This window comes from Hyaena hyaena, unplaced genomic scaffold (genome assembly GCF_003009895.1).
Source record: "Hyaena hyaena isolate Hyena2069 unplaced genomic scaffold, ASM300989v1 scaffold_21, whole genome shotgun sequence".
NCBI lineage: Eukaryota > Metazoa > Chordata > Mammalia > Carnivora > Hyaenidae > Hyaena > Hyaena hyaena.
Window position 1 is genome coordinate 1,914,813 of NW_024080653.1, and position 24,207 is coordinate 1,939,019.

General features: G+C 55.5%; 1 protein-coding gene across 3 annotated transcripts in view; it reads left to right on the forward strand.

Moving 5' to 3' along the window:
- Window positions 1-20,080: 20,080 nt before the first annotated feature.
- Window positions 20,081-24,207, forward strand: part of MGAT5B (alpha-1,6-mannosylglycoprotein 6-beta-N-acetylglucosaminyltransferase B) — a 66,210-nt gene continuing 62,083 nt past the window's right edge. For all 3 annotated transcript variants that reach the window (XM_039226621.1, XM_039226623.1, XM_039226622.1), the window contains exon 1: window positions 20,081-20,228. In XM_039226621.1, coding sequence (XP_039082552.1) covers window positions 20,161-20,228 — 68 coding nt within the window. In that variant the 5' untranslated portion in view covers window positions 20,081-20,160. The remainder of the gene's footprint in view (window positions 20,229-24,207) is intronic.

The following is a 24,207-nucleotide window of genomic DNA, read 5'->3' on the forward strand; positions in this document are numbered from 1 at the left end:
CACGCGAGAGAGCCTCTCTTTTGGGGGTGCTGTTCCAAGCCTGGGGTTTGGGGTCGGGCAGCGGGGGGCGGGGGGAGAAGCCGCTCCCTTCTGTGGTTTTGAACAGCTTCATCTCAGGAAGCCTCAGGATGGTCATTTGTCTCATCAGAGGGGTGCTTAATCCGTAACGCTGGAAGGGAAATGCCCTTCATGAGGCCGGCGGGACGCTGTAGAAAGTCCCTCCCACGGAGCCTCATCTTCCTTTCTTTCTCCCCCACCCCCAGCACCACCCCCAAGAGGGCCCACCTTTTCCAGGGAGGCCCCCTGAGGCTGCGCTGTCACCCCAGTCATGCTCCGGGGGAAGTGACTCAACTGTGCCCAGCGCAGGTCTGGGTGCGAGTGTGGGTCCCCATGGGCTTCTGGGCAGCGAGTGCCCAGCACTCTGGGTGGTGTGTGCTGCTCCGTTGTCTGGCTGCGGAGAACCAGCGTGAGCGTCCTGACCATCGTCTGTGTGCACGTTTGCAGAGCGCTTCTCTGCTGTGGGTGCGGGAGAGGTGGTGCCAGGCCACGCCAGCCCCTCGCCAGCGACTCCCCCTGCCTTCAATCACTCTCGGCACTGGGAAGAGTCAAGGACACTGCTCTGAATCTTTAGGTTGGCCCTTCAGTCCCGAAATGATTCTTTTTTTAAATTTTTAAAAAATTTTTTATAAACAAATTTTTTAATTTTTTAAAAAAAATTTTATTTCTGAGACAGGGAGAGAGACAGCATGAGCAGGGGAGGGTCAGAGAGAGAGGGAGACACAGAATCCGAAGCAGGCTCCAGGCTCTGAGCTGTCAGCACAGAGCCCAATGTGGGGCCTGAACCCATGAACCGTGACATCATGACTTGAGCCGAAGTTTGTAGCTTAACTGACTCAGCCACCCAGGCGCCCCGGTGGCGGTGGCGATCTCTTTTTAAGACAGACTGTTGTTATGTTAACACTCCTGCCTTAAAAAAAAAAAACTTACTGCCTTAAAAAAAAAACTTACTTTCAGGATGATGGGTACTCACAGGTGTCACCAGGGATACAGACTTAATCCTAAAGCTGGTGGGGCCTGCCTGGCCCAGGGGAGTCCCTCTGGGTCTGGGCAGATCAGATGAGGCCACTCTCTCCTTTCTGGGTTGATGCCTGCAGCCGCCTGGCCACAGGAGGAGGACAGTGTCCGGGGTAATTTGGCTTGGAGCTGAGTTTAATGAAATGTTGAGGAGTCTGTTTTGCGGGCTGATTCTTCTCATGCATTTAAGATATGCAAATTCAAATTATCCTTAAAAGCTTGAATTAGAACGAGAAATAATGTGCCCACAATAAGCAGGGTGGGCGCCTCTTTGGCCGCCACTTGAAGTTCTCCGAGACAGGCTGCGATTTAGGTGGGAGAGGAAGAGAGTCCTCAGAGGGGAGTCGGACTAGCCAGGCTTCCTGGCTTCAGAAATCCGAGAGCAAAGGATATCTGCCTTCCTCACCTCCTTTCCTCTTGCCGCAGGCCAAGTAATTCCTCTGACTTTGGAAGAATTTGGAAAGTTCCATTAAAAATTTTTTTCGGGGGGTTCCTGGGTGGCTCAGTCGGTAAAGCGTCTGACTTCGGCTCAGTTCATGATCTTGCGGTTCGTGGGTTCAAGCCCCGCGTTGGGCTCTGTGCTGACAGCCAGCTCAGAGCCTGGAGCCTGTTTTGGATTCTGTGTCTCCCTCTTTCTCTCTGACCCTCCCCTGCTCATGCTCTGTCTCTCTCTCTCTCTCTCTCAGAAATAAATAAAACATTAAAAATTTTTAAAAAATTTATTCTGTCCTGATATTCATTTATTTTTGAGAGACAGAGATGCATCCGTTGGATGCTTAACCAACGGAGCCACCCAGACACCCTTCTCTTCCCTTTCCTGAACAAATATATATTTAAAGCAATTCAGAATCCAGGGAATTCAAAGCACATGCTAAATTCAGTTTAACTAAAGGGGACTCCCGGGAATGGCCACTTCTGGTCAGGACCCTTGGTCAGACTCTACTTCCACTCTCTGCCCTACCCCCAACAATCTGTTGCTCCTTGAGGGAGCTCCACCCAACCAGAGGAAGTCTCTGGTTCTTCTGGGAGTGTGATGTGGTAGAAAGTACATGGCTTTGGGATAGGACAGACCCTTTGGGATCCTGGCCTCGTGACTTCCAAACTGTGAGACCTCAGTTTTTCCATCTGTAAAATGGGGGATAGTACGACTTACTAGTGAGGTTATGTGATGATTAAATAATTTATGCAGAGAGGAATTACAGACATATCATGGCCATGTGAAATAGCAGTTCCCTGCTCTCTTTTCTCTGTCCCCCAGACTAAAGTCCCTCTGCTTGGCAATTTATTACAGGAGCACCTCCCTGCAAGTGGTGATGCTATGGGCGGGCAGGACCTTCTGCCGCAGGGGGCCCTGCTACATGACAGAGTCCCCTCCCCAGTGCCAGCCCTAGTCCATTCATTCCTCTGCAGTGACTCACGCAGCCAGGCAGCCTCCCTGGTCCCTTGTAGGGGGGATGGTGGCGAAGGAGCCTTACAGAGTGTTTTGGCCAGATTATGTTCCCCCAAACTCACAAAGGAGGGTTCACCCCGAGTGTGATGGTATTTGGAGATGGGGTTTGGGGAGGTAATTTGGTTCAATGAGGTCGTGATGATGGAGTCTCCCTGATGGGGTCAATGCCCTTGTAAAAGAGATACCAGAGAGCTTGCTTTCTCTCTGTATCCTGTGAAGACCGTGAGAAGCCGGACACCCCCAAGCCAGGGAGAGGATTCCCATCAGAACCCGACCTCGCCGGCACCCTGGTCTCAGACTTCCAGCCTCCATGACCGTGAGAAAATAAATTTCTGCTCTTTAAGCCACTCAGTCTGTGGGATTTTGTTACGGCAGCGGAGCAGACAGCCTTCCTGACTGTTCCTCTGGAAGCTTCTGCCTTGCATGGTGGGTGCTACCTCTGTCATCCCAGGGCCTCTGTGGACTCCGGGGTGGGGGTGGGGCCGGCGTGGGCAGGTGGCACCCCTGCTCGCTGTGCCCTGGGGAACTTGTTCCCCACCCCCACGTGGCCAATCAACTCTTGCCCTTCATGAAAAGATGCTCTCTTTGTTGTTAAACTTATTTTCCTCTTGTCTGTGCTGATTTAGGCTTTTTTTCTTCCTTCGCTTGCGTCTGAGCAGGCACAGGGAAGGGGAAACCCCCCCCAAAAAAGGGATAAGAGTTTGCTCTCATTGCGTCCACACAGTGCACATTTCCTTTGTGTGTTTGAAATGCCTGGGAGTCCGAGCTCCAAAAGCTTGTCTTAAATGGTCTAATTGCACGATCTAAACCCTGATGTGGCGCCTTGAATTTGGCTTTTTGTGGATTTGGCTTGGGAGGGACAGTGGGGGGGGGTTGCACCCCTTCCCTGCGTACACTCTGTCTCTCTCTCTAAAAAATACACTAAAAAAATTTTTAAAACAATACCTGTATTTTCAATAAAATTGTGTTGTTTTGGAAACTAGAATTTTTTTTTCAGTAAGAAATGTTACTTATGGTAATGTGCAATGGTTTACTGCACTTACTATTTTTAAGGAGTTAAACAAAAATTCAAATTTCTCAATTTTAATTTCTAATACAGTAAATATTGATCAACGCAATGCATGTAAACAAAGTTCTTTGGGATCCTCAATAATTTTTAAGAAGGTAAAGGGATTCTGGAGCAAAATGTTTGAGAACCGCTAATATAAGTCATATCATATCCAACCACTTATCTGGGAAGCAGTATTATTCCCATCTCACAGATGGAAAAGTTAAGCCCCTGACAAGTGACTGGCTCATGGTTTCACAGCAAGTGGTTGACTTGGGGCTTGAAAAAAAATACTTAATTAAAAACAACAGTTAATATAGACTAACTGTAAAAAAAAAATTGGAAAACGAGAAAGGTGTAACCCACTTCAAAGTCTGATCGTTCAATATTTTGCAACATTTCTTTCATCTCCAAACTGAATTTACATAATTTGGATCATTACAGCTGGCAGAGGATATGAACCCAGAGCTGCGTCACGGCGACAGGCTGAGATTGTGTCTCCTGGCGAGGCGGAGGGCAGCTGGCTGTGAGGAAGGGACTCCGGCCTGTGCTCCCTCCTGTCACAAGAGTGTCCGGGAACAGGACCAGCGGACTGTGCGTTACAGGCTGAGCTGTGTCCCTCCAAAGATTGTGTGTGGGAGCCCTAAGCCCCAGCGCCTGGGACTGTGTGTCGGGAGACAGGCCCGCAGGAGCTGAGTGAGCTAAGATGAGGTGGGGGAGCTCATGCTGTCCTTAGAGCCTGGGAAGCACCAGGGGTGCGTGTGCCCCAGGAGACACCCCATGAGGCTGCGGCGAGAAGGCGGCCCCCAAAGACCCGGGAGAGAGGTGTCGGGGGAGACCCGCCTGCCCCCGCCTGGATCTCAGATGTGCAGCCTCCAGGACGTGGGAGCGGAACAGTCAGCGCCTCGCCTCCCTCATCTGTCCTGCTCTGTGTGGCCGTCCCCGCAAAATAACACACTGGGTCTATCCCCTCCACAGTGGGGACTTCAGACGAGCCGGGCTGTTTCCCTGTGAGGGAGCTGCGGGGTGATGGCCACCATGTCACCCGATCTTAGAGTCCCGGCCCAGGGCCTGCTCCCGGAGGCTCTGTTCCGCCTGCTCGGGGCCAGGGCCACCACCTTTGCCCTGAGCTCCAGGTGCCAGGAAGCAACACAGAGCCTTGCAGGTCCGCCGCCGTGAGAAAGCTCTGGCCCCGCGGACGCGGCCCTGCCGGCCTAGGCCCCTGACAACAGCTCCGTCACCACCGAGCAGCTCAGCCCGGCTGTGCAAGAGGGCCAGCGGCGATGCGACCGGATCTGGAACAAGCAGAGAGCAGAATGCCAGTCCAGCCAGCCCCTCCCCTCGCTGACTCCCAGCCCCTCAAGGACACCTGGAGACAGGCGCGGTCGCGCAGCCCGCTAAGTGGCTGTCCGGCATCGTCCCGGACTCCCGGTCCCGCCTCCTTAGTGACCACATTCACCCGAGCGTCCTTCCCGCCTGCTGGTTATCACGTTGAGCTAACACCCATGTCTTCCCTCTTCTGTCCACACTGCCGCGCCTCCCGTGCTCTTTACAGCCTACTCCGATCGGCCTTGGCCTTCGGTGGCTGGCCTGTCTGTGCCGTCTCACGCATGTGGGCTCCCCCTTCTTAGAGCACCAAGTTTCCGGGGTTTCCTTCCTGGCCACGCCTTCCTTCCCTGGTCCCCAGTGCAGGCTGCCCAGACTCGGCCCCAGGCTGTCCCCTCTCCACACCCCAGCACTGCCCGATAGAACTTTCTGCAATGGGGGAGATATCCTCTGTGCTCTGTGCACAGGACAGTGCGGGAACCCTGAGCCCAAGTCCACGTGCAGAGTGACCAGCAACTGGGGTTTCCTTTATATTTATTTATTTTTTTAATGTTTTATTTCTGAGAGACAAAGAGAGACAGTGTGAGCAGAGGAGAGTCAGGGAGAGAGGGAGACACAGAATCTGAAACAGGCTCCAGGCTCTGAGCTGTCAGCACAGAGCCTGACGTGGGGCTTGAACCCATGAACCATGAGATCATGACCTGAGTCGAAGTTGGCTGCTTAACCGACTGAGCCACCCAGGCCACCCCCTCTATTTCATTTTAATTAATTTAAATGTGAATAGCCATGGAGGCTGCTGGCTACCCTGGCTGTGGACAGCGCCACCCCAGGGGCCTGCGGACATCTGCTGCTGTCTTCCAGATGTCCACTCCCTGCTCTGACGCCTGTCCTGGGCTCCACAGCCATCTCGGGCTGCCTTCCAGACAGCCTATCCGGGTGCCTGCCAGGTGCACGGGCTTCACCGGGCCCAAACTCTTGCTCTCCCCGCCCCTGCTCAGAGAGGGCACCCCGCGCCCCACCCTGCTCAGCCCCCACGTTCAGGCGGCTTATCTGATTCCTTCCTTCTCTCACTGTTAACATCTCTGCCCTGAGATGGGCTCTTCCCTCCAGACATATCCACAGCCGGCCTGCCCGGCTCCTCTCTCCTGCGCCCCTCCTCTTCCCAACAGCCTGAGCGATCCATCTAGAACATGAATCCTAGCACCTCTCTCCCTGCAGCCCCAGAGGGACCAGAAAAATCCAGCTCGGATCATGGCCTGCAAGCCCGCCTGTGACCTGGCCTGCCTGCTTCTCTACCCACCCCCACCTCCTTGTACTGCCCCCTCGGTGCTTTGGCCTTTCTGCACGCGCCAGCCTCACGGCCCCAGGCTCCTGCGTATGTTCCTCTTGCTGATGCAGTTCCGGACCCTCCTCCTCAACTCTGCATGGTCTCCTCCCTCACTTCAAGCGGAGCTCACCTACCCGGAGAGTTCTCGTCCCCCAAGCAAAGCCCGCAGGCTGCTTTTTAAATTTTTTATTAAAAATGTTAATGCTTATTTACTTTTTGAGAGAGAGAGAGAGAGAGAAGATGAGCAGGGGAGGAGAGGGAGACACAGAATCCAAAGCAGGCTCCAGGCTCTGAGCTGTCAGCACAGTCTGACCCGGGGTTCCAACCCACAAACCGTGAGATCAGGATCTGAGCCAAAGTCGGACGCTTAACTGACTGAGCCTCCCAGGTGCCCCTTCCCCGGGGGGCCTCTTTACAGACCACGCAGGCCCCAAGATGGGGTGTGTGGCTGGCTGCCCTCAGGGCACCAGCAGGAGCTCTGTCCGGCTCAACTTTGGGCTCCCGGTAAATATAATTGACTGGCCCTGGGCTGGGTCAGGTTCATGCTCTCTCTCCTTCTCTGCACCCCCGCTGGCTTGGCTCTGCCCTCACTGCCTCAGGACACTCCCCCTTCTCTCCCTGGTTCCCCTCTTCTGGGCAGAGGGTAGAAGGAAGGAGGGAGGAACTCCTGAGTGGGAGAGGTGGCCGTCATGTCACCTGTGTCCCACGCCGAGGTTGGGACTTGCTGCTCATGCCGTGTCCTGCAAAGGGGATCTCACGCTGCTCCATTACTTGGCCTGGCCCCGCCCCCACCAGGAGCGTTCTCGGGAATATTTCCTGTTAGACCCAGTGGGGCCAGGGTGCCTAGATGAGTTCTTTGGTATCTCTGGGTTTCGAACACCCCCTCTTGTAGCTCAGGGAGCAACTCCAGCCGTTCTTGCGGAGCGGGGCTGACCCGCCTGCCCCTACGGGGTTGGAGCAGGTGGCCAGCCGTCCTCTCTTAGCGGGAGGAGGGGGTGTGCTTTGACCAGGGGGCGTCCAGGGGCTTCAGGACAGTGTCACCTTGATCCAGGTCTGTCCTGAGCCAAATGCGAGGACTAGGCTGGAGTCTGCCTCCTTCCGCTGCCTCCCCCGCCATTACAGAGCCCCCGCCCCAGCCCCACAGCGGCAAAGCCAACTCCTCTGGGAGCACTGTCCCACCCTAATTACAAGGCAGGAGAGCGCCTGCTCCCGTCAGCCCTGACATTAATTTCTCTAATTATAGCTGAGCCTCCGAGCAGTATTTCCCCCTTAATCTGCTTAATGCAGACACACATACTCCCCCCTCCTCCCTACCCCCCCTTCCTTGGCTTCTCATTTTAACTCCTTTGCTGCTGGGGGGGGCAGTTTTCTGAGTGGGCACCTGTCATGGACTGAATTGTGCCCCTCCCCCACCTCGCGTTCACATAATGAAGCCTTTTTTTTTTTTTTTTTTTTTTTAATTTCTAGGAGAGAGAGAGAGCGTGAGCAGGGGAGGGTCAGAGAGAGAGGGAGTCACAGACTCTGAAACAGGCTCCAGGCTCTGGGCTGGCAGTCAGCACAGAGCCCGACGCGGGGCTCGAACCCACGAACCGCGAGATCATGACCCAAGCGAAAGTCGGACGCTTAACCGACTAAGCCACCCAGGCGCCCCCACATAATGAAGCCTTAACCACCCCACCCCCGCCCCCATCACCGCAGGATGTGATGGTATTTGGAGACTATGAGGAGGTGACTGAGTTATACTGAGGTTGATAGGGTGCATCCTAGTCAGTATGACTAGTGTCCTTGTGAGAAGAGAAGTTAGGACAAAGACACAGAGGGGAGACTGTGTGAAGGTCCCACAAACCAAGGAGAGAGGCCTCTGATTGTGGACCCTGCCCACACCTTGATTTCAGACTTCTGGTCTCCAGAACGGAGTGCTGAGGGCTCGGAGCCTGGAGCTGCTTTAGATTCCGTGTCTCCCTCTTGCTCTGCCCCTTCCCAGCTCGTGCTCTGTCTCTCTCTCTCTCTCAAAAATAAATAAACATTAGGGGCGCCTGGGTGGCTCCGTCAGTTGGGCGTCCGACTTCAGCTCAGGTCGTGATCTCACGGTCCATGGGTTCGAGCCCCACGTTGGGCTTTGTGCTGACAGCTCAGAGCCTGGAGCCTGTTTCGGATTCTGTGCCTCCCTCTCTCTCTGACCCTCTCTTGTTCATGCTGTCTCTCTCTCAGAAATAAATAAAAAATGCTAAAAAAAAATAAGTAAAAAAACCCCAAAATAAATAAATAAACATTAAACAAAGTTAAACAAAATAAAGAAAAACAACTTTATTAAAGTACAGCTTTCAAAATGAAAATACACACATTAAAAAAATTTTTTTTTATGTTTTATTTATTTCTAGGAGAGAGAGACAGCGTGAGCAGGGGAGGGTCAGAGAGAGAGGGAGTCACAGACTGAAACAGGCTCCAGGCTCTGAGCTGGCCGTCAGCACAGAGCCCGACGTGGGGCTCGAACCCACAAACCGTGAGATCATGACCTAAGTGAAGGTCGGACACTTAGGTCCAGGGGGGCCACCCAGGCGCCCCGAAAATACACACATTTTAAGTGTGTCAATCAGTGTATTCACCTTGTCACCAGCGCCATAATCAAGATACAGAGGGTTTTTTCTCCAGACTTATTGAGGTATAATTGACAAATAAAATTGTAATATTTTTAGAGTGTATAGTGTAGTGATTTGATGTAGTAAACATCGTGAAAGGCTTCCCACCATCGAGTTAATTAACAAATCCATCACCTCGAACATTTACCTTTTTTATGTCAGAATATTTAAGTGCATCTCTCTTAGTAAATCTCAACTATACAATACAGTATTATCAACTGTACTCACCATTTTATACATGAGATACGCAGACTTTACAACTTTTTCATCTTATAACTGGAAGTTTGTACGTTTTACCAGCTTCTCCCTATTTACACCACCCCCTCCCCAGGCCCTGGCTTCCACCTTTCTACCCTTCCTTCCTTCCTTCCTTCCTTCCTTTCCTTTTGAGAAAGAGAGAGAGAGGAAGCAGGGGGAGGGCCAGAGAGAGAGAGGGAGACACAGAATCTGAAGCAGGCTCCAGGCTCTGAGCTGTCAGCACAGAGCCCGACGCGGGGCTCGAACCCATGGACCCTGAGACCATGACCTGAGCCAAAGTCAGACGCTTAACCGATGGAGCCACCCAGGCGCCCGTCTCGCCAGCGTTCTCTTTTCTCGTGGCTGATGGCCACCCTAACGGATGTGAGGCCCTCTCTCACTGTGGGTTAGATTCGCACTTCCCTGGTGGTCAGTGACGCTGGGCACCTTTTCATGGATCTGTTGGCCCTTTGTGTGTCTTCTTTGGAAGCGTCTATTCAGGTCACTGCCCATTTCTAAATTGTCTAATTTTTAAATTATATTTAAAAAATTTCTTCCTTGCTGTTGAGTTGTATGAGTTCCTTGTATATTTTGGATATTAACCCCTTATCGGATAGGTGGCTTGCAAATATTTTCTCCGATTCCATAGGCTGTCTTTCGCCTTTGTTGACAGTTTCCTTGGCTGCGCAGAAGCTGTTTAGATTACTGTGGTCGCCCTTGTCTATTTTTGCTTTTGCTGCCTTTGCTTTCACAGCGCGCCTTTCTACGAGGATGTCAGAAAATCAATCGGCGTCTGGTCGGGGCAGGAGCGGCCGAGCTGGGCTTGCGCCTCCTTGAATGTGACTGTCCCAGACGATCTGCTCTGTGATGAGAGAATGGGGAACAGAGATTGTGCTGGAGCTGATGGCTGAGCTCCCGCACCCGGCAGGCCAGGTGCTCCCTGTGGCCACCATTCCCCACGGTCACAGCCGCGCCTGCCCGGTACTCTCTTTGTTGGAGACCTTCTGAAGGTCACCGCCCACTTGTGATGCCCGACATGCATTGTGGGTCAAGAGGAGAGGAGGCGAGTCTTGCCCTTGACAGTGACCCTCAAGAGGAGTCACGGGCGATGAAATGTATTACAGAGGTCACCGGGGAAGACCTCCCGTGGAGAGGGTGGTGACGTGAGCTGGGAAGGCCTAAAGAGAATGGGTGGGCTCACGCCCCAAGGCCTGGGGCGCTCCTATCCTAACAGTGGAAAATGGCTGGGGGGGCCCACAAAGAATAGACTGTCTACCCCAAGCCTGACTTCCCGCCGGGACGCTGAGCGGTTTTGTGAAGCCTCGATTGCCTACAACGTCCCTCTGAGATTCCGTTCTACATTCTGCTGTTGCACCCGTCACCTGAGCAGTCCCTTGCAGGCTTCCAGGACTGCTCTGTAGAAGGGCCTCTAAGTTTTCAGACCATTTATAGCCAAGGCAACCCATAAATACAGCACAAACGGATTCCTGTTTCGGATCCAGACAGTTTTTATTTTATGTGTATATACATATGTATACATATAATAGAACCCATATATGTGTGTATATATATATATATATAATGTATTTTAATGTTTATTTTTTTTTTTTACAAATAGTTTATTGTCAAATTAGTTTCCACATAACATTTGTTTATTTATTTTTAAGAGCGAGAGAGTGCACAGGCAGGGGAGGAGCAGAGAGAGAGGGAGACACAGAATCTGAAGCAGCTCCAGGCTCTGAGCTGCCAGCACAGAGCCCGACGCGGGGCTCGAACTCACCAGCTATGAGACCATGACCTGAGCTGAAGTGGGATGCTTGACCGACTGAAGCCCCCAGATGCCCCCCTGACAGTTTTCATTGGATTCCCATTTACTCTCATTCTCTCTCCTTGGTTCCCTGGGGTTCTGGGGTCCCTGAGGCTGCCCCCACGTTTGGTGATTCACTGGCAGGACTTCTCATGTAGTTGTGACCACGGCTGAGGTTTATTACAGCAGAAGGACACACAACAGTGTCAGCAAGGAAAGAGGGGCGGGCAGGGGCGCCTGGGGGGCTAAGTTGGTGAAGCGTCCGACTTCAGCTCAGGTCATGATCTCACAGTTCGTGGGTTCAAGGCCCGCGTCGGGCTCTGTGCTGACTGCCAGCTCAGAGCCTGGAGCCTGTTTCAGTCTGTGACTCCCTCTCTCTCTGACCCTCCCCGCTCACGCTGTCTCTCTCTCTCAGAAATAAATAAAGCATTAAAAAAAAAAAAAGGAAAGAGGTGTGAGTAGGCTTCTGATGCTCCCTTGTGCCCTGAGGGGGCACACAGAGCAAAGAGAGACATGCGTATGCGATATACCTGTCCAGGGATGCCCATTGGAGACTCAGCTCCCAAGGAAGATCCTGGGGGCTGTCATGGAGGCATCTATGCTGAGCACCTACCAAACTCCAGACTCCTCCAAGCAAAGCCAGCTCCTCACGAACCACATCGTTTGTACAAACCGTGTAGGCGAAGTAAGCCTTCCTTATCGGCCAGGACAGGGAGGGAGGGGTCAAGTGCTAAGTGCCCAGGTGCCACCTCCAAACCAATTTGCCAGCAGATCCTTCTTTTTAAAAAGCTTTTTTTTTTTAATGTTTTATTTATTTCTAGGAGAGAGAGAGAGAGACAACGTGAGCAGGGGAGGATCAGAGAGAGAGGGAGTCACAGACCGAAACAGGCTCCAGGCTCTGAGCTGGCAGTCAGCACAGAGCCCGACACGGGGCTGGAACCCACGAACTGTGAGATCATGACCTAAGCGAAAGTCGGACGCTTAACCGACTAAGCCACCCAGGCGCCCCTAAAAAGCTTTTTAATGTTTATTTTTGAGAGCGAGAGAAAGATAGGGTGCGAGGGGGGAGGGGCAGAGAGAGAGAGAGGAAGACGTGGAATCCGAAGCAGGCTCCGGGTTCTGAGCTGTCAGCACAGAGCCCAACGTGGGGCTCGAACTCACAGACCACGAGATCATGACCTGAGCTGCAATCGGACGCTTAACCAACGGAGCCGCCCAGACGCCCCTCCAGCAGGACCTAGTCAGCCCTCTCAGACGGCTAATCTCTCCTGCCCTTGCCTTCTTTTCCTAACGACCTCAGCCCCCTCTCTTCTTCCACCAGTTGTGACCCCAGCTCTTTGCCATGGAAACTTCTACTGTGCTTCTGACACCACTATTGCACGGGGATTGCAGAATCTAACCCCCCCTCCCTCCCCGACTGGTTATTCTTCTGTCTCACTACGTGCGGATCACCTATAGCTGTATTCATACCATTTTCTATCACACTGGGGACCTTTTCCTGACTAATTCCCCTCCACAGGGTCTTCGCCTCGGAGGCTTGGGGTCTTTCTTGAGGGAGGTTCTAGCTTGTGAGAGAAGGACCCCTTTCTGGCTGAGTACCTCTTCTGGTGCCTTCCACAAACTTTCAGTTGACAGAGCTGTGGGCTCCTGCTGTAGTTTTCCATTGCTGTTCTGCAAACGGTGTGCAGAATGGAAAGAGGCATAAGAAACTGGTACCATAAGTTGTCTCCACGGAAGGAACTGGGTGGCTGGCGGGGGTGGGGGGGGCGGCCAGGGGTGGAAGTGGACAATGCACAAAACACCCTTTGAGAACCTCTTAAGTTTTGTATTGTATGAAAATATTACTTTTTCAAACAAAAAGAAGAGGAAGAGGGGGGGCGCATGAGAAGTAGGGGAAGGGAAAGAGGAAGAGGAAGAGGAGGGATGGGACCACTCGCAGCAGCCAAATGGTGGAAGAAACCCAAGTGTCCATCAGTGAAGGGATGCATAAGCAAAATGTGGTCGATGCCTACAATGGAATATGGTTTGGCCATAAAAGAGAACAGAATTTGATACACGCTACAATATGGGTAAGCCTCGAAAGCATACTGCTAAGTGAAAGAAACCAGTCACAGAAGCCCACATCCTGTATGATGATGCTGCCTGTATAAAACATCCAGATTAGGCAAATCCACGGAGACAGAAAGCAAATGAGAGGCTCCCAAAGCCTGGGGGAGGGGAGTGTGGAAAGTGACCGCTTAGTGGATGCAGGCTCTCCTTGTGGGTTGATGGAGTGTTTTGGGGACTAGATAGAGATGGGGGCTGCATAACAAGATGAATGTACTAAATGCCCCCCGCCGGGTTGTATCTTTGATACAACCATAAATGGCTAACTTTTATATGATATGAATTTCACTTCCATTTCAAAAAGAAAAAAAAACATGAGGCAGGAAGAGCCAGCTCAGCAGGGAGGGCTCTGTCTGGATACCATGGATTCTAGAAGGACAGGTGTCCTGGCCAAGCGCACCCTGCTGTCCCGTGTCTCCGCTCATTGCCCGTTCCGCGTCTGGCTTTCCCGAGTTCCAGAAGCAAAGTGGGGGTCTGTCGACCGTACACTTCCACCGTGCAAGTTAAATGTAGTGGAACCCCACAGGCGACCAAACTAGCACTTCAGGGAAACCTCCCAACAATGCCCTACAAGCAACTGTTTTCAAAATGCGTCAGGATGTGGCAAGGTCTGCTATTAACCTCAGGTTCATGGCAACTTCAGGCTGGGGGTTTGCAGCAGGATTGTGCTGGGGGGAGGGGTCACCGGGATTACTCAAGGAGGCAACTGCAAGACCGATCCGCCCTCGGGCCCCTCAGCTCAGTGCCTGCTTTCTCAGAAGAGTGTATTCATCTCCATCGGTTAGGCTCTCGGACGACCTAGGTGATAAACCGATCACATTAGGAGAACGGGGGCATCAATTCCTGGTGGATAGATCCCGCAGGAAGGTTTCCTGCCATCGAGATTAAGGTTCTAGCTGTTTAGGAAGAGATGGCACTAGAGCCCTGGGGTCCTCAGGATCCTATTGACTCCTCTGTTGGCATGAGTTACACTCAGGACAGTTTTTGTAGAGGCTCTGGGGAGAATCTATTTGCTTGCTTTGTTCAGCTTCTCGAAGCCACCTGCATTCCTTGGCTCGTGGTCCCTTCCTCCATCTTTGAAAGAAGCCATGGCCAGCCCGGTCTCCCTCACACCTCATCAGTCTGACACCGACTTCCGCTGCCTCCCTCTTGCATATTTCAGGACTCCTTTGATGACATTAGGTCCACCTAGACAACCCAGGAGATCTCCCTATTTAATGCAGCGGATTAACAATCTTAATTCCATCTGCAACCTTAATCCCCTCTTGCCGGGTTACGTATGACATAATCACAGATTTCAGGGATCAGGACATGACCCTCTTTGGGAGACCACGATTCTGCTAACCCCTTGTGCCTGCTCCCATGTGCCTGCACTGACCCGTGGTGCAGTGGTGCAGGGGACAGTGTCCACAAAGAAAGGGGGTCCTTTTTTTTTTTAAGTTGCCCAGGTTGAGCAGATTTAAGTAAAACATTGGTGTCAACATGGTAACGTCTTTAAAATCCCTGAGTCATTTCCTGGCACATAGTAGGTGTTCAGTAAATGGGGTCTCATGATGTTAAATGACGAGCTCACCCATGTGTCCGGTTGCTGGGACGGGGCCCACTTGGGAAGGTCCCCTGTCTCGCCTCTCTCCTGCTTCCCCGCTCCCCACCCCCCACGCACATGCACCCACACGTATGTGCATGCGTGCAGACACAGACCCGGACCCAGACACCGCAGCTAGCTTCCCCGCAGAACAGGCGATGTGCTATAGCTGCGTGCTTGCAGCGCCCACGAGCCGCGCGGCAGAATGCCCTTCTGGCACAAATAAAAATAAACCCCAGACGCTGCTTTTCAATCAGAGGATTAGCCTAAATGTTGTGAAACAGAAAGCGTGAAACATGCATCGGAGAAATAGCTCTCTCCGCTCCTGGGCCTCGAAGCATGGCTCAGGGCGGCCGGCGGCTGCGTGGGGCCGCCCGTCCCCGCCCGGAGAGGCCGTTGATGATTAGTGCACAGTGTCAGTAAATGCTGTTATGACATTATTAATGCTCCGCACTCTGGCAAAGGACAATGGCCTATTGCCTCTTAATGTGCTGTCTGCTGCTGCAGTCGGAGCACATTAAATGAGGATTTCAAAAACCGTCAACTGTGTGTTTCTTTTTTTTCCTCTTTCCACCCAGGCCTGTCTGGGAGCTCCAGAAGCAACCTTGAAGCCTTGAGAAGGGTGGGTGGGGGGGTGGGGCGTATCAAGGCTCCAATATGCCCAAGAGGTTTTGGTGGGGGGGACAGGGAGAAGGCAGGGGGTCTTCGGGGAGCCCCTGAGTGCATGTAGGAGTGCTGACCTTCCTCCAAGGGCAGCGAGAGGTGCTTGCAGTGGGGCCCTAGAGAAGCAGGGCTTGTGGCGGTCAGGGCTGGTGAGCTCCCTGCTTTGCCCCGTGCTGACACCCCAGGGGACCCGGAAAGCAGGCCTCCAGTGGTTTTACTGGTCTTGCATAATGTTCTAAAAATACCGAGTCCACGTTTGACAATTATGCGACTGCTTGTGGGAAGTCCAGATTTCCGACTCTTGAAATAACTGGATCCATATTCACACAAGGCAACGGTTCGTGTCCCCTGGGGGACCTTGGGTTCTTGGCAATGCCTAACCCCTCCGGCCCCTTCCCACTAGGTCCCTGTAATAGATTGAACACTATGTGCTCCTCCCCCTCCCCTGCCCAGATTCATGTCCGCCTGAAATCTCAGAACACAATCTGGTTTGGAAATAGGATCTGTGCAGATGTAATTCCTTAGGATGAGGTCATACCGTGGTAGGGTGGGTCCTTAACCCAATGACCGGTGTCCTTATAAAAAGAGGAGAGGACACAGCGAGACACACACAGGGAAGGCCATGTGACAATGGAGGAGAGGCTAGGTGATGCAGCTGCCGGCCAAGGGTCGCTGCCCCCCCCCCCCGCCCCCGCCCCCGTCCCGGGACCCAGATTCCTCCTCGGGGCCTCTGGAAGGAACCAGCTCTGCCAAGCCCTTGATCTAGAACTTCTGGCTTCCAGAACTGGGAGAGAGAATCAATTGCTCCTGTTTTAAGCCCTCGGTTTGAGGTAGACCCTGGAGACCACTGGAGTCCCTTCCCTTCTTCGCCTGGACTACCCCCCAGGTACTTTGAGCATGCACCCCTGCACAATAGTGCATCACCCACTTCCCCCAAATCCCTTCCCCAGAGTCCTGCTCCCCTGTTTTCAGACAGAGGCTCTCCAGCCTGGCCAGGGTATCCTGCTGCCCTGGGCTTCTGACCCTCCAGCCAGGCCGCAGGCCCGCGTGGAGGGCAGCGGGGGACAGCCAGGAAGTGCCCATATTCAGATTGTCCAGGCTGGTGCAGAGCTACACCCCGACACCCGTGTCAGCCTAGCTCGTGGTTCTGTTTGTAGCCTTGAGAGAGAAAAACAGCGGAAAGGGGATGCTTTTAGACACCTGCTGTGTCAGTCCTTGGGTGTGGGGCCCCCAGCACGTGTGCCCCCAATTCCTGCTCCCTAATCCCTTCTAGCTCGGAGTGACTCTGCCTCCTTCTCCGAAGGCCATGGCTCTCCACCCTGGCCGGTTACATTGACATAACCTAAAGCATTAACAAAACCCAAATGTGCCCCGGCCCCATCTTCATACCGAACCAGGGCGGGGAGTTTCTGTTTCATTACGTTCTGCAGGTGAATCTGCTGAGTCAGGGCTGAGAGCCGCTGGCCTGTAGGGCAGGGTCTTGGCTCGGGTTCCCTGGAAGTAGATTCTCAGACAAGGATGCGAGTGGCAGTGGTTTATTTCGGAGGTGACCCCAGGACCATGGACAGAAGAGTAGAGGATGAGGCCGGGAAGGGAAGGAAGCCAGCATGGGGTGCGCTATGGAGCCAGCTGCTGCTGTGGGCAGGGAAGCTCTGGGAGCACTCCCCCTGCGGGAGCGGGAGAGGGGTATCTGTCCATTCCTCGAGGGCTGCACCAGGGCGTCGATTTCCTCGAGCTTCTGTCTTGCTCTTGCGTGTTCGAGCATATTCGCACAGTCAGAAATAAAGCTTCGGGCCGTGTTGCATGTGTTGTCAGTAACTTGCCTTTCGGCCTGCAGATGCGGATGTTGAGGGATGTTGGGAGGGCCCCGCAGCATCCACAACAGGCAGACAGTAAGAAGACAAAGCATAGGGGCGCCTGGGTGGCTTAGTCGGTTAAGCGTCCGACTTTCGCTTAGGTCATGATCTCGCGGTTCGTGGGTTCGAGCCCCGCGTCGGGCTCTGTGCTGACTGCCAGCTCGGAGCCTGGAGCCTGTTTCAGTCTGTGACTCCCTCTCTCTCTGACCCTCCCCTGCTCATGCTGTCTCTCTCTCTCTCCTAGAAATAAATAAAACATTAAAAAAATTAAAAAAAAAAAAGAAGACAAAGCATAACCGCCATGCCGTGAGGGCTCATAGGCGCCAGGCAGTGGCTGTTTACAGGCATCCATGAGTTAATTTTCAGGTCCCCCTAAAGAGCCTGATTGAGGGGCGCTTGGGTGGCTCAGTCGGTCAGGCGTCTGCCTTTGGCTCAGGTCATGATCTCACGTTTCTGAGTCTGAGCCCCACATTGGGCTTTCTGCTGTCCGCACAGAGCCCACTTCAGAGCCTCTGTCACCCCCTCTCTCTGCCCCTTCCCCACTTGCACTCTCTCTCTCTTCTTCTATCTATCTCAAAAAAAGAGCCTGATTGACAGCCAAGGAAGCTGAGGCATAAAGAGGGTATGTCTGAGGTTTCATGACCCGAGATTCACAACTTCCTCCTAATGTCTACAACAGGCAGCGAGCAGGACCTTTTACACGGATCTGGGCTGTAGGCAAGAGGCTGACAGAAGGGAACAGTCTGAAAGGAGGTGGCTCGCTGGTCTGGCTCAGAGGGTATCTTTGACTGCTCCTCGTCTCCCCGCCTGGCCGCAGCAAGCTGTCGAATGGCCGCGGGCACTCTCCCCTGCCCACCTCAAAGCCCACATGCAGGAAGGGAAGGCCCAGAGCAGGTCGGGAAGAACCTCCCCCACCTTCTGAGCCAAACCAGACATGGCTGTACCCCTCCTCCCCTTTGGAAGTGCCAAAAGCATAACCCTTAAGCTCACATGAGACTCTTAGAGGGGCCCTTTCATTCCCAAGTGTAGATATGGCTTTCACCTTGACATCCAGGGCTTGAATTAGTGCCTGGGTGTGTGGCGAGTGTGGGCCTGGCAGAGACCCCTGCCCTCAGATGGCTCTCAGGCCAGCCTGCCACGATGCCTGAGTTTCCCGCCACCATCCATCACTTCTCTGCACGGAGGCTCGGTCGACATGTCCTTGTTCCATGCAAATTTGCTACCTAGCTGGAGTAACACATTAATCCGCCAACACCAATTCATCATTGGCTTTCACATTAGCAGAGAGCAAGGCGATGAGATAATAGACCATGGGACAGGTGAATTCTGATGAAGAAGGGGCGGAAAAAGCAGGGGCAGGAGTCATTGCTGGTGAGGAGTGGCTCAGAAGTACAGCCCGGGGGGTGCGCTGGCAAAGGGGAAGGGGGTGAGGGCCCCAGGTGGAGGGGACCAGGGCCGGGTGGGTGAGAAGAAAGGTTCTCTCCTCTTCTCAACCAGGCTGCGGAATCACTACCAGGAATCACTACCAGCGGTGGAAAGATTCTCAGGATCATCAGATCCTTTTAACGTGGCCTGAGGCGGTGGGCTCTTCCCAGCAGGTGCTTCTATGTCCTCAGGGTCAAGGTCTGGTCTGGCACGTGCTGTTTCTGCCTGAATGTTTTGTCAGATGCAGGCCTGGCCCTGGGAGCCGCACTGGCCTGTGGGCTGGTAGAAGCTGCTGACGGGTTCCTGCAGTGGCAAACATCTCCAAAGTCAAGAAGCAGAGGGGGTTGGGGTCGAAGGCATGTAAATGCATTACAGAGTTGGAAAGAGCCGCTTTAGCCAACTTCAGGTCACTCTCATTTCAGAGTGGAGAAGCCAAGGCTCTGCAGTCTCCCTGATCTGCCTGCGTCACCCACTTGTTCACCGAATGTCTGAGACTAGAGCCCGGGTCTGCACAGCGCGCCTTGGCTTCTGGGCTCAGTGGATGCGCCTAAGCTTGAGAGGCGGAGTTTGAACTTAGCTCAGTAAGCAAAGGGGAGCCGCTGCAGTTTCTGACCAGAGAGGGCCAGAGGATGGGTGAGGGCTGCAAAGCGACTTCGGAGGTGGTGTGAAGGGGCCAGGACAGAAGCCCACCGGGGGAGGGAGGGGCAGAGGCAGAGACTGGAGGAAGGGCCCAGACACCGGAGGAAGGGGCGGGTGGGGGTCTTCTCCCAGCGCCAACCTTTTCTGTGCTCCACAGGAGCCCAAGCGGGGCTGGGGGCCCGCCGACGCTCCCGAAGGCCGCGCTGGGGAGGTTGCAAAGCTGGGGGGCGGGGGGAGGAGCAGGGACCCCCGCCCACCCACCCGGGCCGAGAGGGCGCGCTGCCGGGCCGCAGCCACGAGGTGGCGCCGGCGCGCCGAGGAAGCGCGGCGGCTGCTCCCGGGCCGCCCCAGCAGCCGCTCCGCCGCCGCCTCCGAGGAAACAATGCGGCGCCTCCCCGCGTAGCGCGGCGCGGGGCCGGACGCCGGACGCCGGACGCCCGACACCCGAGCGCGGGCAGCCGAGCGAGCGCGCGGCAGGGCGAGCGCGGGGCGCCCTCGCCGAGAGCCATGGGCGCGGCGCGGCGCGGGGCCCGGGAGCGGCGCGGCCCGGAGGCTCGGGCGGCCGGGACGCGGGCCCGGGGCAGCCTCTAGCCGGCACCGCGGGCGCGGGTCCGGGGATGAGGGCGCCCGCGGCGGGGAGCCCGTCTGCGCGCCGCGGCGCCGTCCCGCCCAGCGAGCGAGCCCCAGCAGGCAGACGCGCGGCCCTGGAGATGTGAAGCGGGGAGGGCGGAGACGCAGAGACGGCCCGGCTGGGCGCCCTCGCCGCGCTCCGGCAGCCGCGCCGCTCCCCTGCCCCGCCCGCCCAGGCCGCGCCGACCCCGAGCCGCGCGTGCCGCCGAGCCCCCCACCGCCCACCGCCGCCTCGCTCAGACCCGGCTTCGGCTCGCCGCGGGTTCGCGGCCCGGACGCGGCGGGAGCAGGGCCCGGGACGGGGCGCCCGGCCTTGCCCGCGGCTCCTCGCCCAGACAAGTTTGAACAATGATCGCAGTCAACCCGGAGGGGAAGATAATGGTCAGAAGATGCCTGGTCACCCTGAGACCCTTTCGGTAAAGTTCTCTCCCGGGTGGCGCCGGGAGGTCTTTTTATCCGAGGGGGCGCGGGGTAGGGGTCGGGGGCGAGGTCGTTCCCCGCGAGGGTGCGCGCCCCAGCGGGAGAAGGGGGGCGGCTCGCGTTGCTGATGGCCCGTGGGGCTGTAAAAGGGATGGAGGCGAGGTTCGGGTTCGGGTGGGGAGGGGCGTGTAATTCTGAGACATGTCCGGAGTTGGAGAGGACTCGGGGTGCGAGGATGGCCACGGGGACAGAACGCACGCGGGTTGCGGCCCTGGGCTCGGGGAGTCGCCCCCGCCAGGGTGCCCCTTCCGCGCCCCTCGGGGCTCTCCCCACTTCTCAGCCGGCCCCACCCCGGCGGCGAAGTTGGTGCGCTGGGCGGGGAGGCTTCCCCACCCGGCATGTGAGTGGAGCTCCGGGCTCCGTCGGCCACCTCTGCCACCGCCTTGCCCTCGCCCTCTGCTCGCACCCCCCTTCGCGCGGCCGGGTGCGGGCCTGTCTCTAACGGAAGGTTCCCCGAAACTGGAGCAAGGACAACCCTCTCGCCACCGCCCCGCCCCCCCCCCCCCCCCCCGGGGGGGGGTGGAGAGTTGGTGGCAGGGGCGGCTCTGTGGGGCGCTAGGGTAGCGGGAGCCGGGACCTCTGGGAACGTGCAGGCAGGATGCCCCCACCCTCCANCCCCCCCCCCCCCCGCTGGGGGTGGTGGAGAGTTGGTGGCAGGGGCGGCTCTGTGGGGCGCTAGGGTAGCGGGAGCCGGGACCTCTGGGAACGTGCAGGCAGGATGCCCCCACCCTCCACCCCAACCTCGGGCGGCCGAGTCTAGGTCAAGTCTAGCTGGGGCCACGCGGGGCTGGCTGAGCTCTGATGAACCCATCCCAGGGGCCCCCAGACCCCAGCGGGGCTGCTCTCCCTAGACCCCGCGGAGTCCACCTGCTGCCGGGGTTGGGGAGGAGATGTTAAGCCGTGGGTGCCCAGCGGGGTCGGAGAGCCACTTTGCCCGGGGCGGGGGGGGAGTTGGATGGCAGAGGCCGCGGAGGGAGCGGGAGGGCCGGGCGGTGGTCGCCCTCGGGCTGGGGCCACAGGGTCGGTGTGGAGGAGGGTCCTTTCCGCTGGGGCAGGTACGAGGCAGGAAGAGGCGCAGGGGGGCTGCAGGAGGGTCCAGTTTTGAGCCCCTCCCCTCCAGGCCTTTGGCCAGAGTCCCCGCCCCTTCCATCAGGTCTCCCTCCCAGCTCCAGACGGAGAGACCGAGGCTCAGGTGTCTCTGGCCTCCCCACCACACCTCCAGCCCTTGGATGGGCTGGGCCTGTAGTGTGGAGCTGAGCACACTGCCTTCCCGACGGCAGGGCTCACGATGGACCGCCGGTGTCTGGTGTCTGGTGTCTGGAGGATGCGGGAGGGGAGGATCGTAGAGTTAGTGGTCTCAAGGGTACGGCCTTGGGCAGGAGACAGCGGGGTGGCTTGACCCAAGGTTAGCCTGGGAAGAAGGGCGGGAAGTGGGTGTCTCGGGAAAGGGCCTTACTCCTCCAGCGAAATCCTGTTTGACGTTGACCGTGGAGAGGGTCCTCTCCCCGTCTCTGCCACCCCATGTCTTCCCGCCCCCCAGGTCATGGAAAGGTCTGCCAAACCACCTGAGCTCTGGCTGGACATTTTCTGGTGCAATTGGAGGGGGGCTGTTGGATCCAGCACCATGGACAGCGCCCGCTCCCCAGAGCCGCTTCCCTTTGGGGTCCTGGCTCTTTCAGGCTCTTATCTGAAGCCAGGATTCAGAGGTGCTATTGCATAGATTCCCCTCCCCTCGAGTTCTGTATATTCACCGAGGGTCTCCCTAGGCTCCCAGGAACTCACAGCCAGCAGTGGAGTCCTCATGTGCCCTTTAGACATCCCGGGGCTGGCCTCTAACCACATCACCTCTACTTGCTAATTTTTAAGGGCAGGCTGGGAGCCCTGTTCCCTTTAGTTTTCCCAGAGCTTCTTTCTGTAGTTGCTCCTGGAATATTCTTTGAATGGATACATGGGCGGACAAAACCATTTTAACTTGAGTCCACCATAAATGGCCCTGGGACTGGGGTCTGGCAGAGAGAGAGAGATGCAGATAAGGTGTGTTTGGGGTTTCAGATTCTGGGCTAAAAGTTTAGATCCCATTCTCATGGCAGATTTTTTGGGGGCCCTGCAGCCCAGGTCCCCAGCTCTAAATACAATCCCAAGGCTGGGGAGGGGGTTTGAGGGAGCAAGAGACAATAAACTTGAGGAATCCGTCCTTGTCCTCAAGCTGAGGGGACAACAGTTGATTCTCAGAATCTTCCTGAGTGAACAACCCCCCCCCCGCCCCCCACCTCCTACACTGTTTCTCTGGCTGCTGTCCTGAGACCAACCTGGCTTTATCTTGGGGTCCCAGGGACCCATCCTCAAGCTCGGTGGAATACAGTGAGGGACCCTCAGAGGGGAGGGAGCAGTGCCTTGTGCCATCTCACCTGTCCTCTCTGTCACCTCCTGGGGGAAGCCCCCAGTGCTTTCTCTGCTTTGAGGTTGTTCTCTGTCTCCAATTTAATCTCTAACAGCTTCATTTAAATATGGGGTGGGGAATTTTGTTGTGCTTTTATTTTCTTCTGCAACCGTGTGTTTTCTTTAATGGGCCAAGTTTTAATTAAATACTGCTCTGACAGCTTCAAATAATGAAGATTAAAATGCATAAAGCAAGGGGGCGCCTGGGTGGCTTAGTCGGTTAAGCGTCCGACTTTCGTTTAGGTCATGATCTCGTGGTTTGTGGGTTCGAGCCCCGCGTCGGGCTCTGTGCTGACTGCCGGCTCAGAGCCTGGAGCCTGTTTCAGTCTGTCACTCCCTCTGTCTCTGACCCTCCCCTGTTCACACTGTCTCTCTCCTAGAAATAAATAAAACATTAAAAATTTTTTTAAAAAAATGCATAAAGCAAGCCTTGCATGGCGATACAAAGAAATGTGGGGCTGAGGGTGGCGGGTGGAGGTGAGAGGGCTGGAGGTCTCTAGCAGGACTTTTGGGGCTCCCTGTGGTGAGCCTGGCTCCACAGGAGGTGGAGTCCCTTCCTCTGACCAGACGGGGGGCTCCCCTTTCAGCTCTGCAAGTCCTCTGATACATGCAAGGTCCCCGAAAAGCTGCCACCTCTGGCCTTCCTGAGATGGTGCCGGTTAGCTCAGTCTCTTATTGGAGGCTCAGCACCGAGTATGCAAATAGCAGGAACTTGGGAAATAATCAACTATGTGTTGAAGGAATGAACAAGAGTCCTGTTTGGGCCAGCTGGGTCCTGAGCTGTGCGGTAATGTGCTCCCCAGACGCCACCCCGTGCACAGGTGTCCACTCACCCCGACCAATCAGTCCAGCAGCTGCCAACGACTGTGTGCCTGCCTGGTGAAGATGTGGGTCAGGAATAGTCTGGGCCCAGAAGGCGGCTACATGGCTCTGGCCTTGTAGATTGTACCCTCTGGGAGGGATGGAGGAGGCACACGCCACCCGCCTCGAACATGAGAAGGAGGTGTTTGAGCCAGCTCATGACTGATGGCCTTGGCAAGACCTGTGTGCACAGAGCTGAGCTGAGCCCAGGTGATTGATGGGATCCAGGTGGGTTTTGTCTGGACCAATCCCTTGCCCTCTGGCTGGCATCGGGTCCTGCTGTTTCATCGACACCGGTGGTTCTCAAACTTCAGCATGTATCAGGGTTGCCTGGGGAGCTTGTTAAAACATGTTGCTTTGCACCACCCCCTGACTGATTCAGTAAGCCTACGATTGGAGCCCAAGACTTTGCATTTCTAGCAATTCCAAGGTGATGCTGTTGCCGCTGGCCTGGGGACCGCACATTGAGGACCTCTGCTTAATGAGCCAGGCTCTATCTGGAGTCTTGAACTTGGCCTGATCTCTGCCTGTATCACTGTCCCTTGGGGTTTTGTGTGAGGCTCGTGGCCAGCTCCCTGTAGTCAAGCTGTCTTTATTCTGCAGTGACGAGAGACC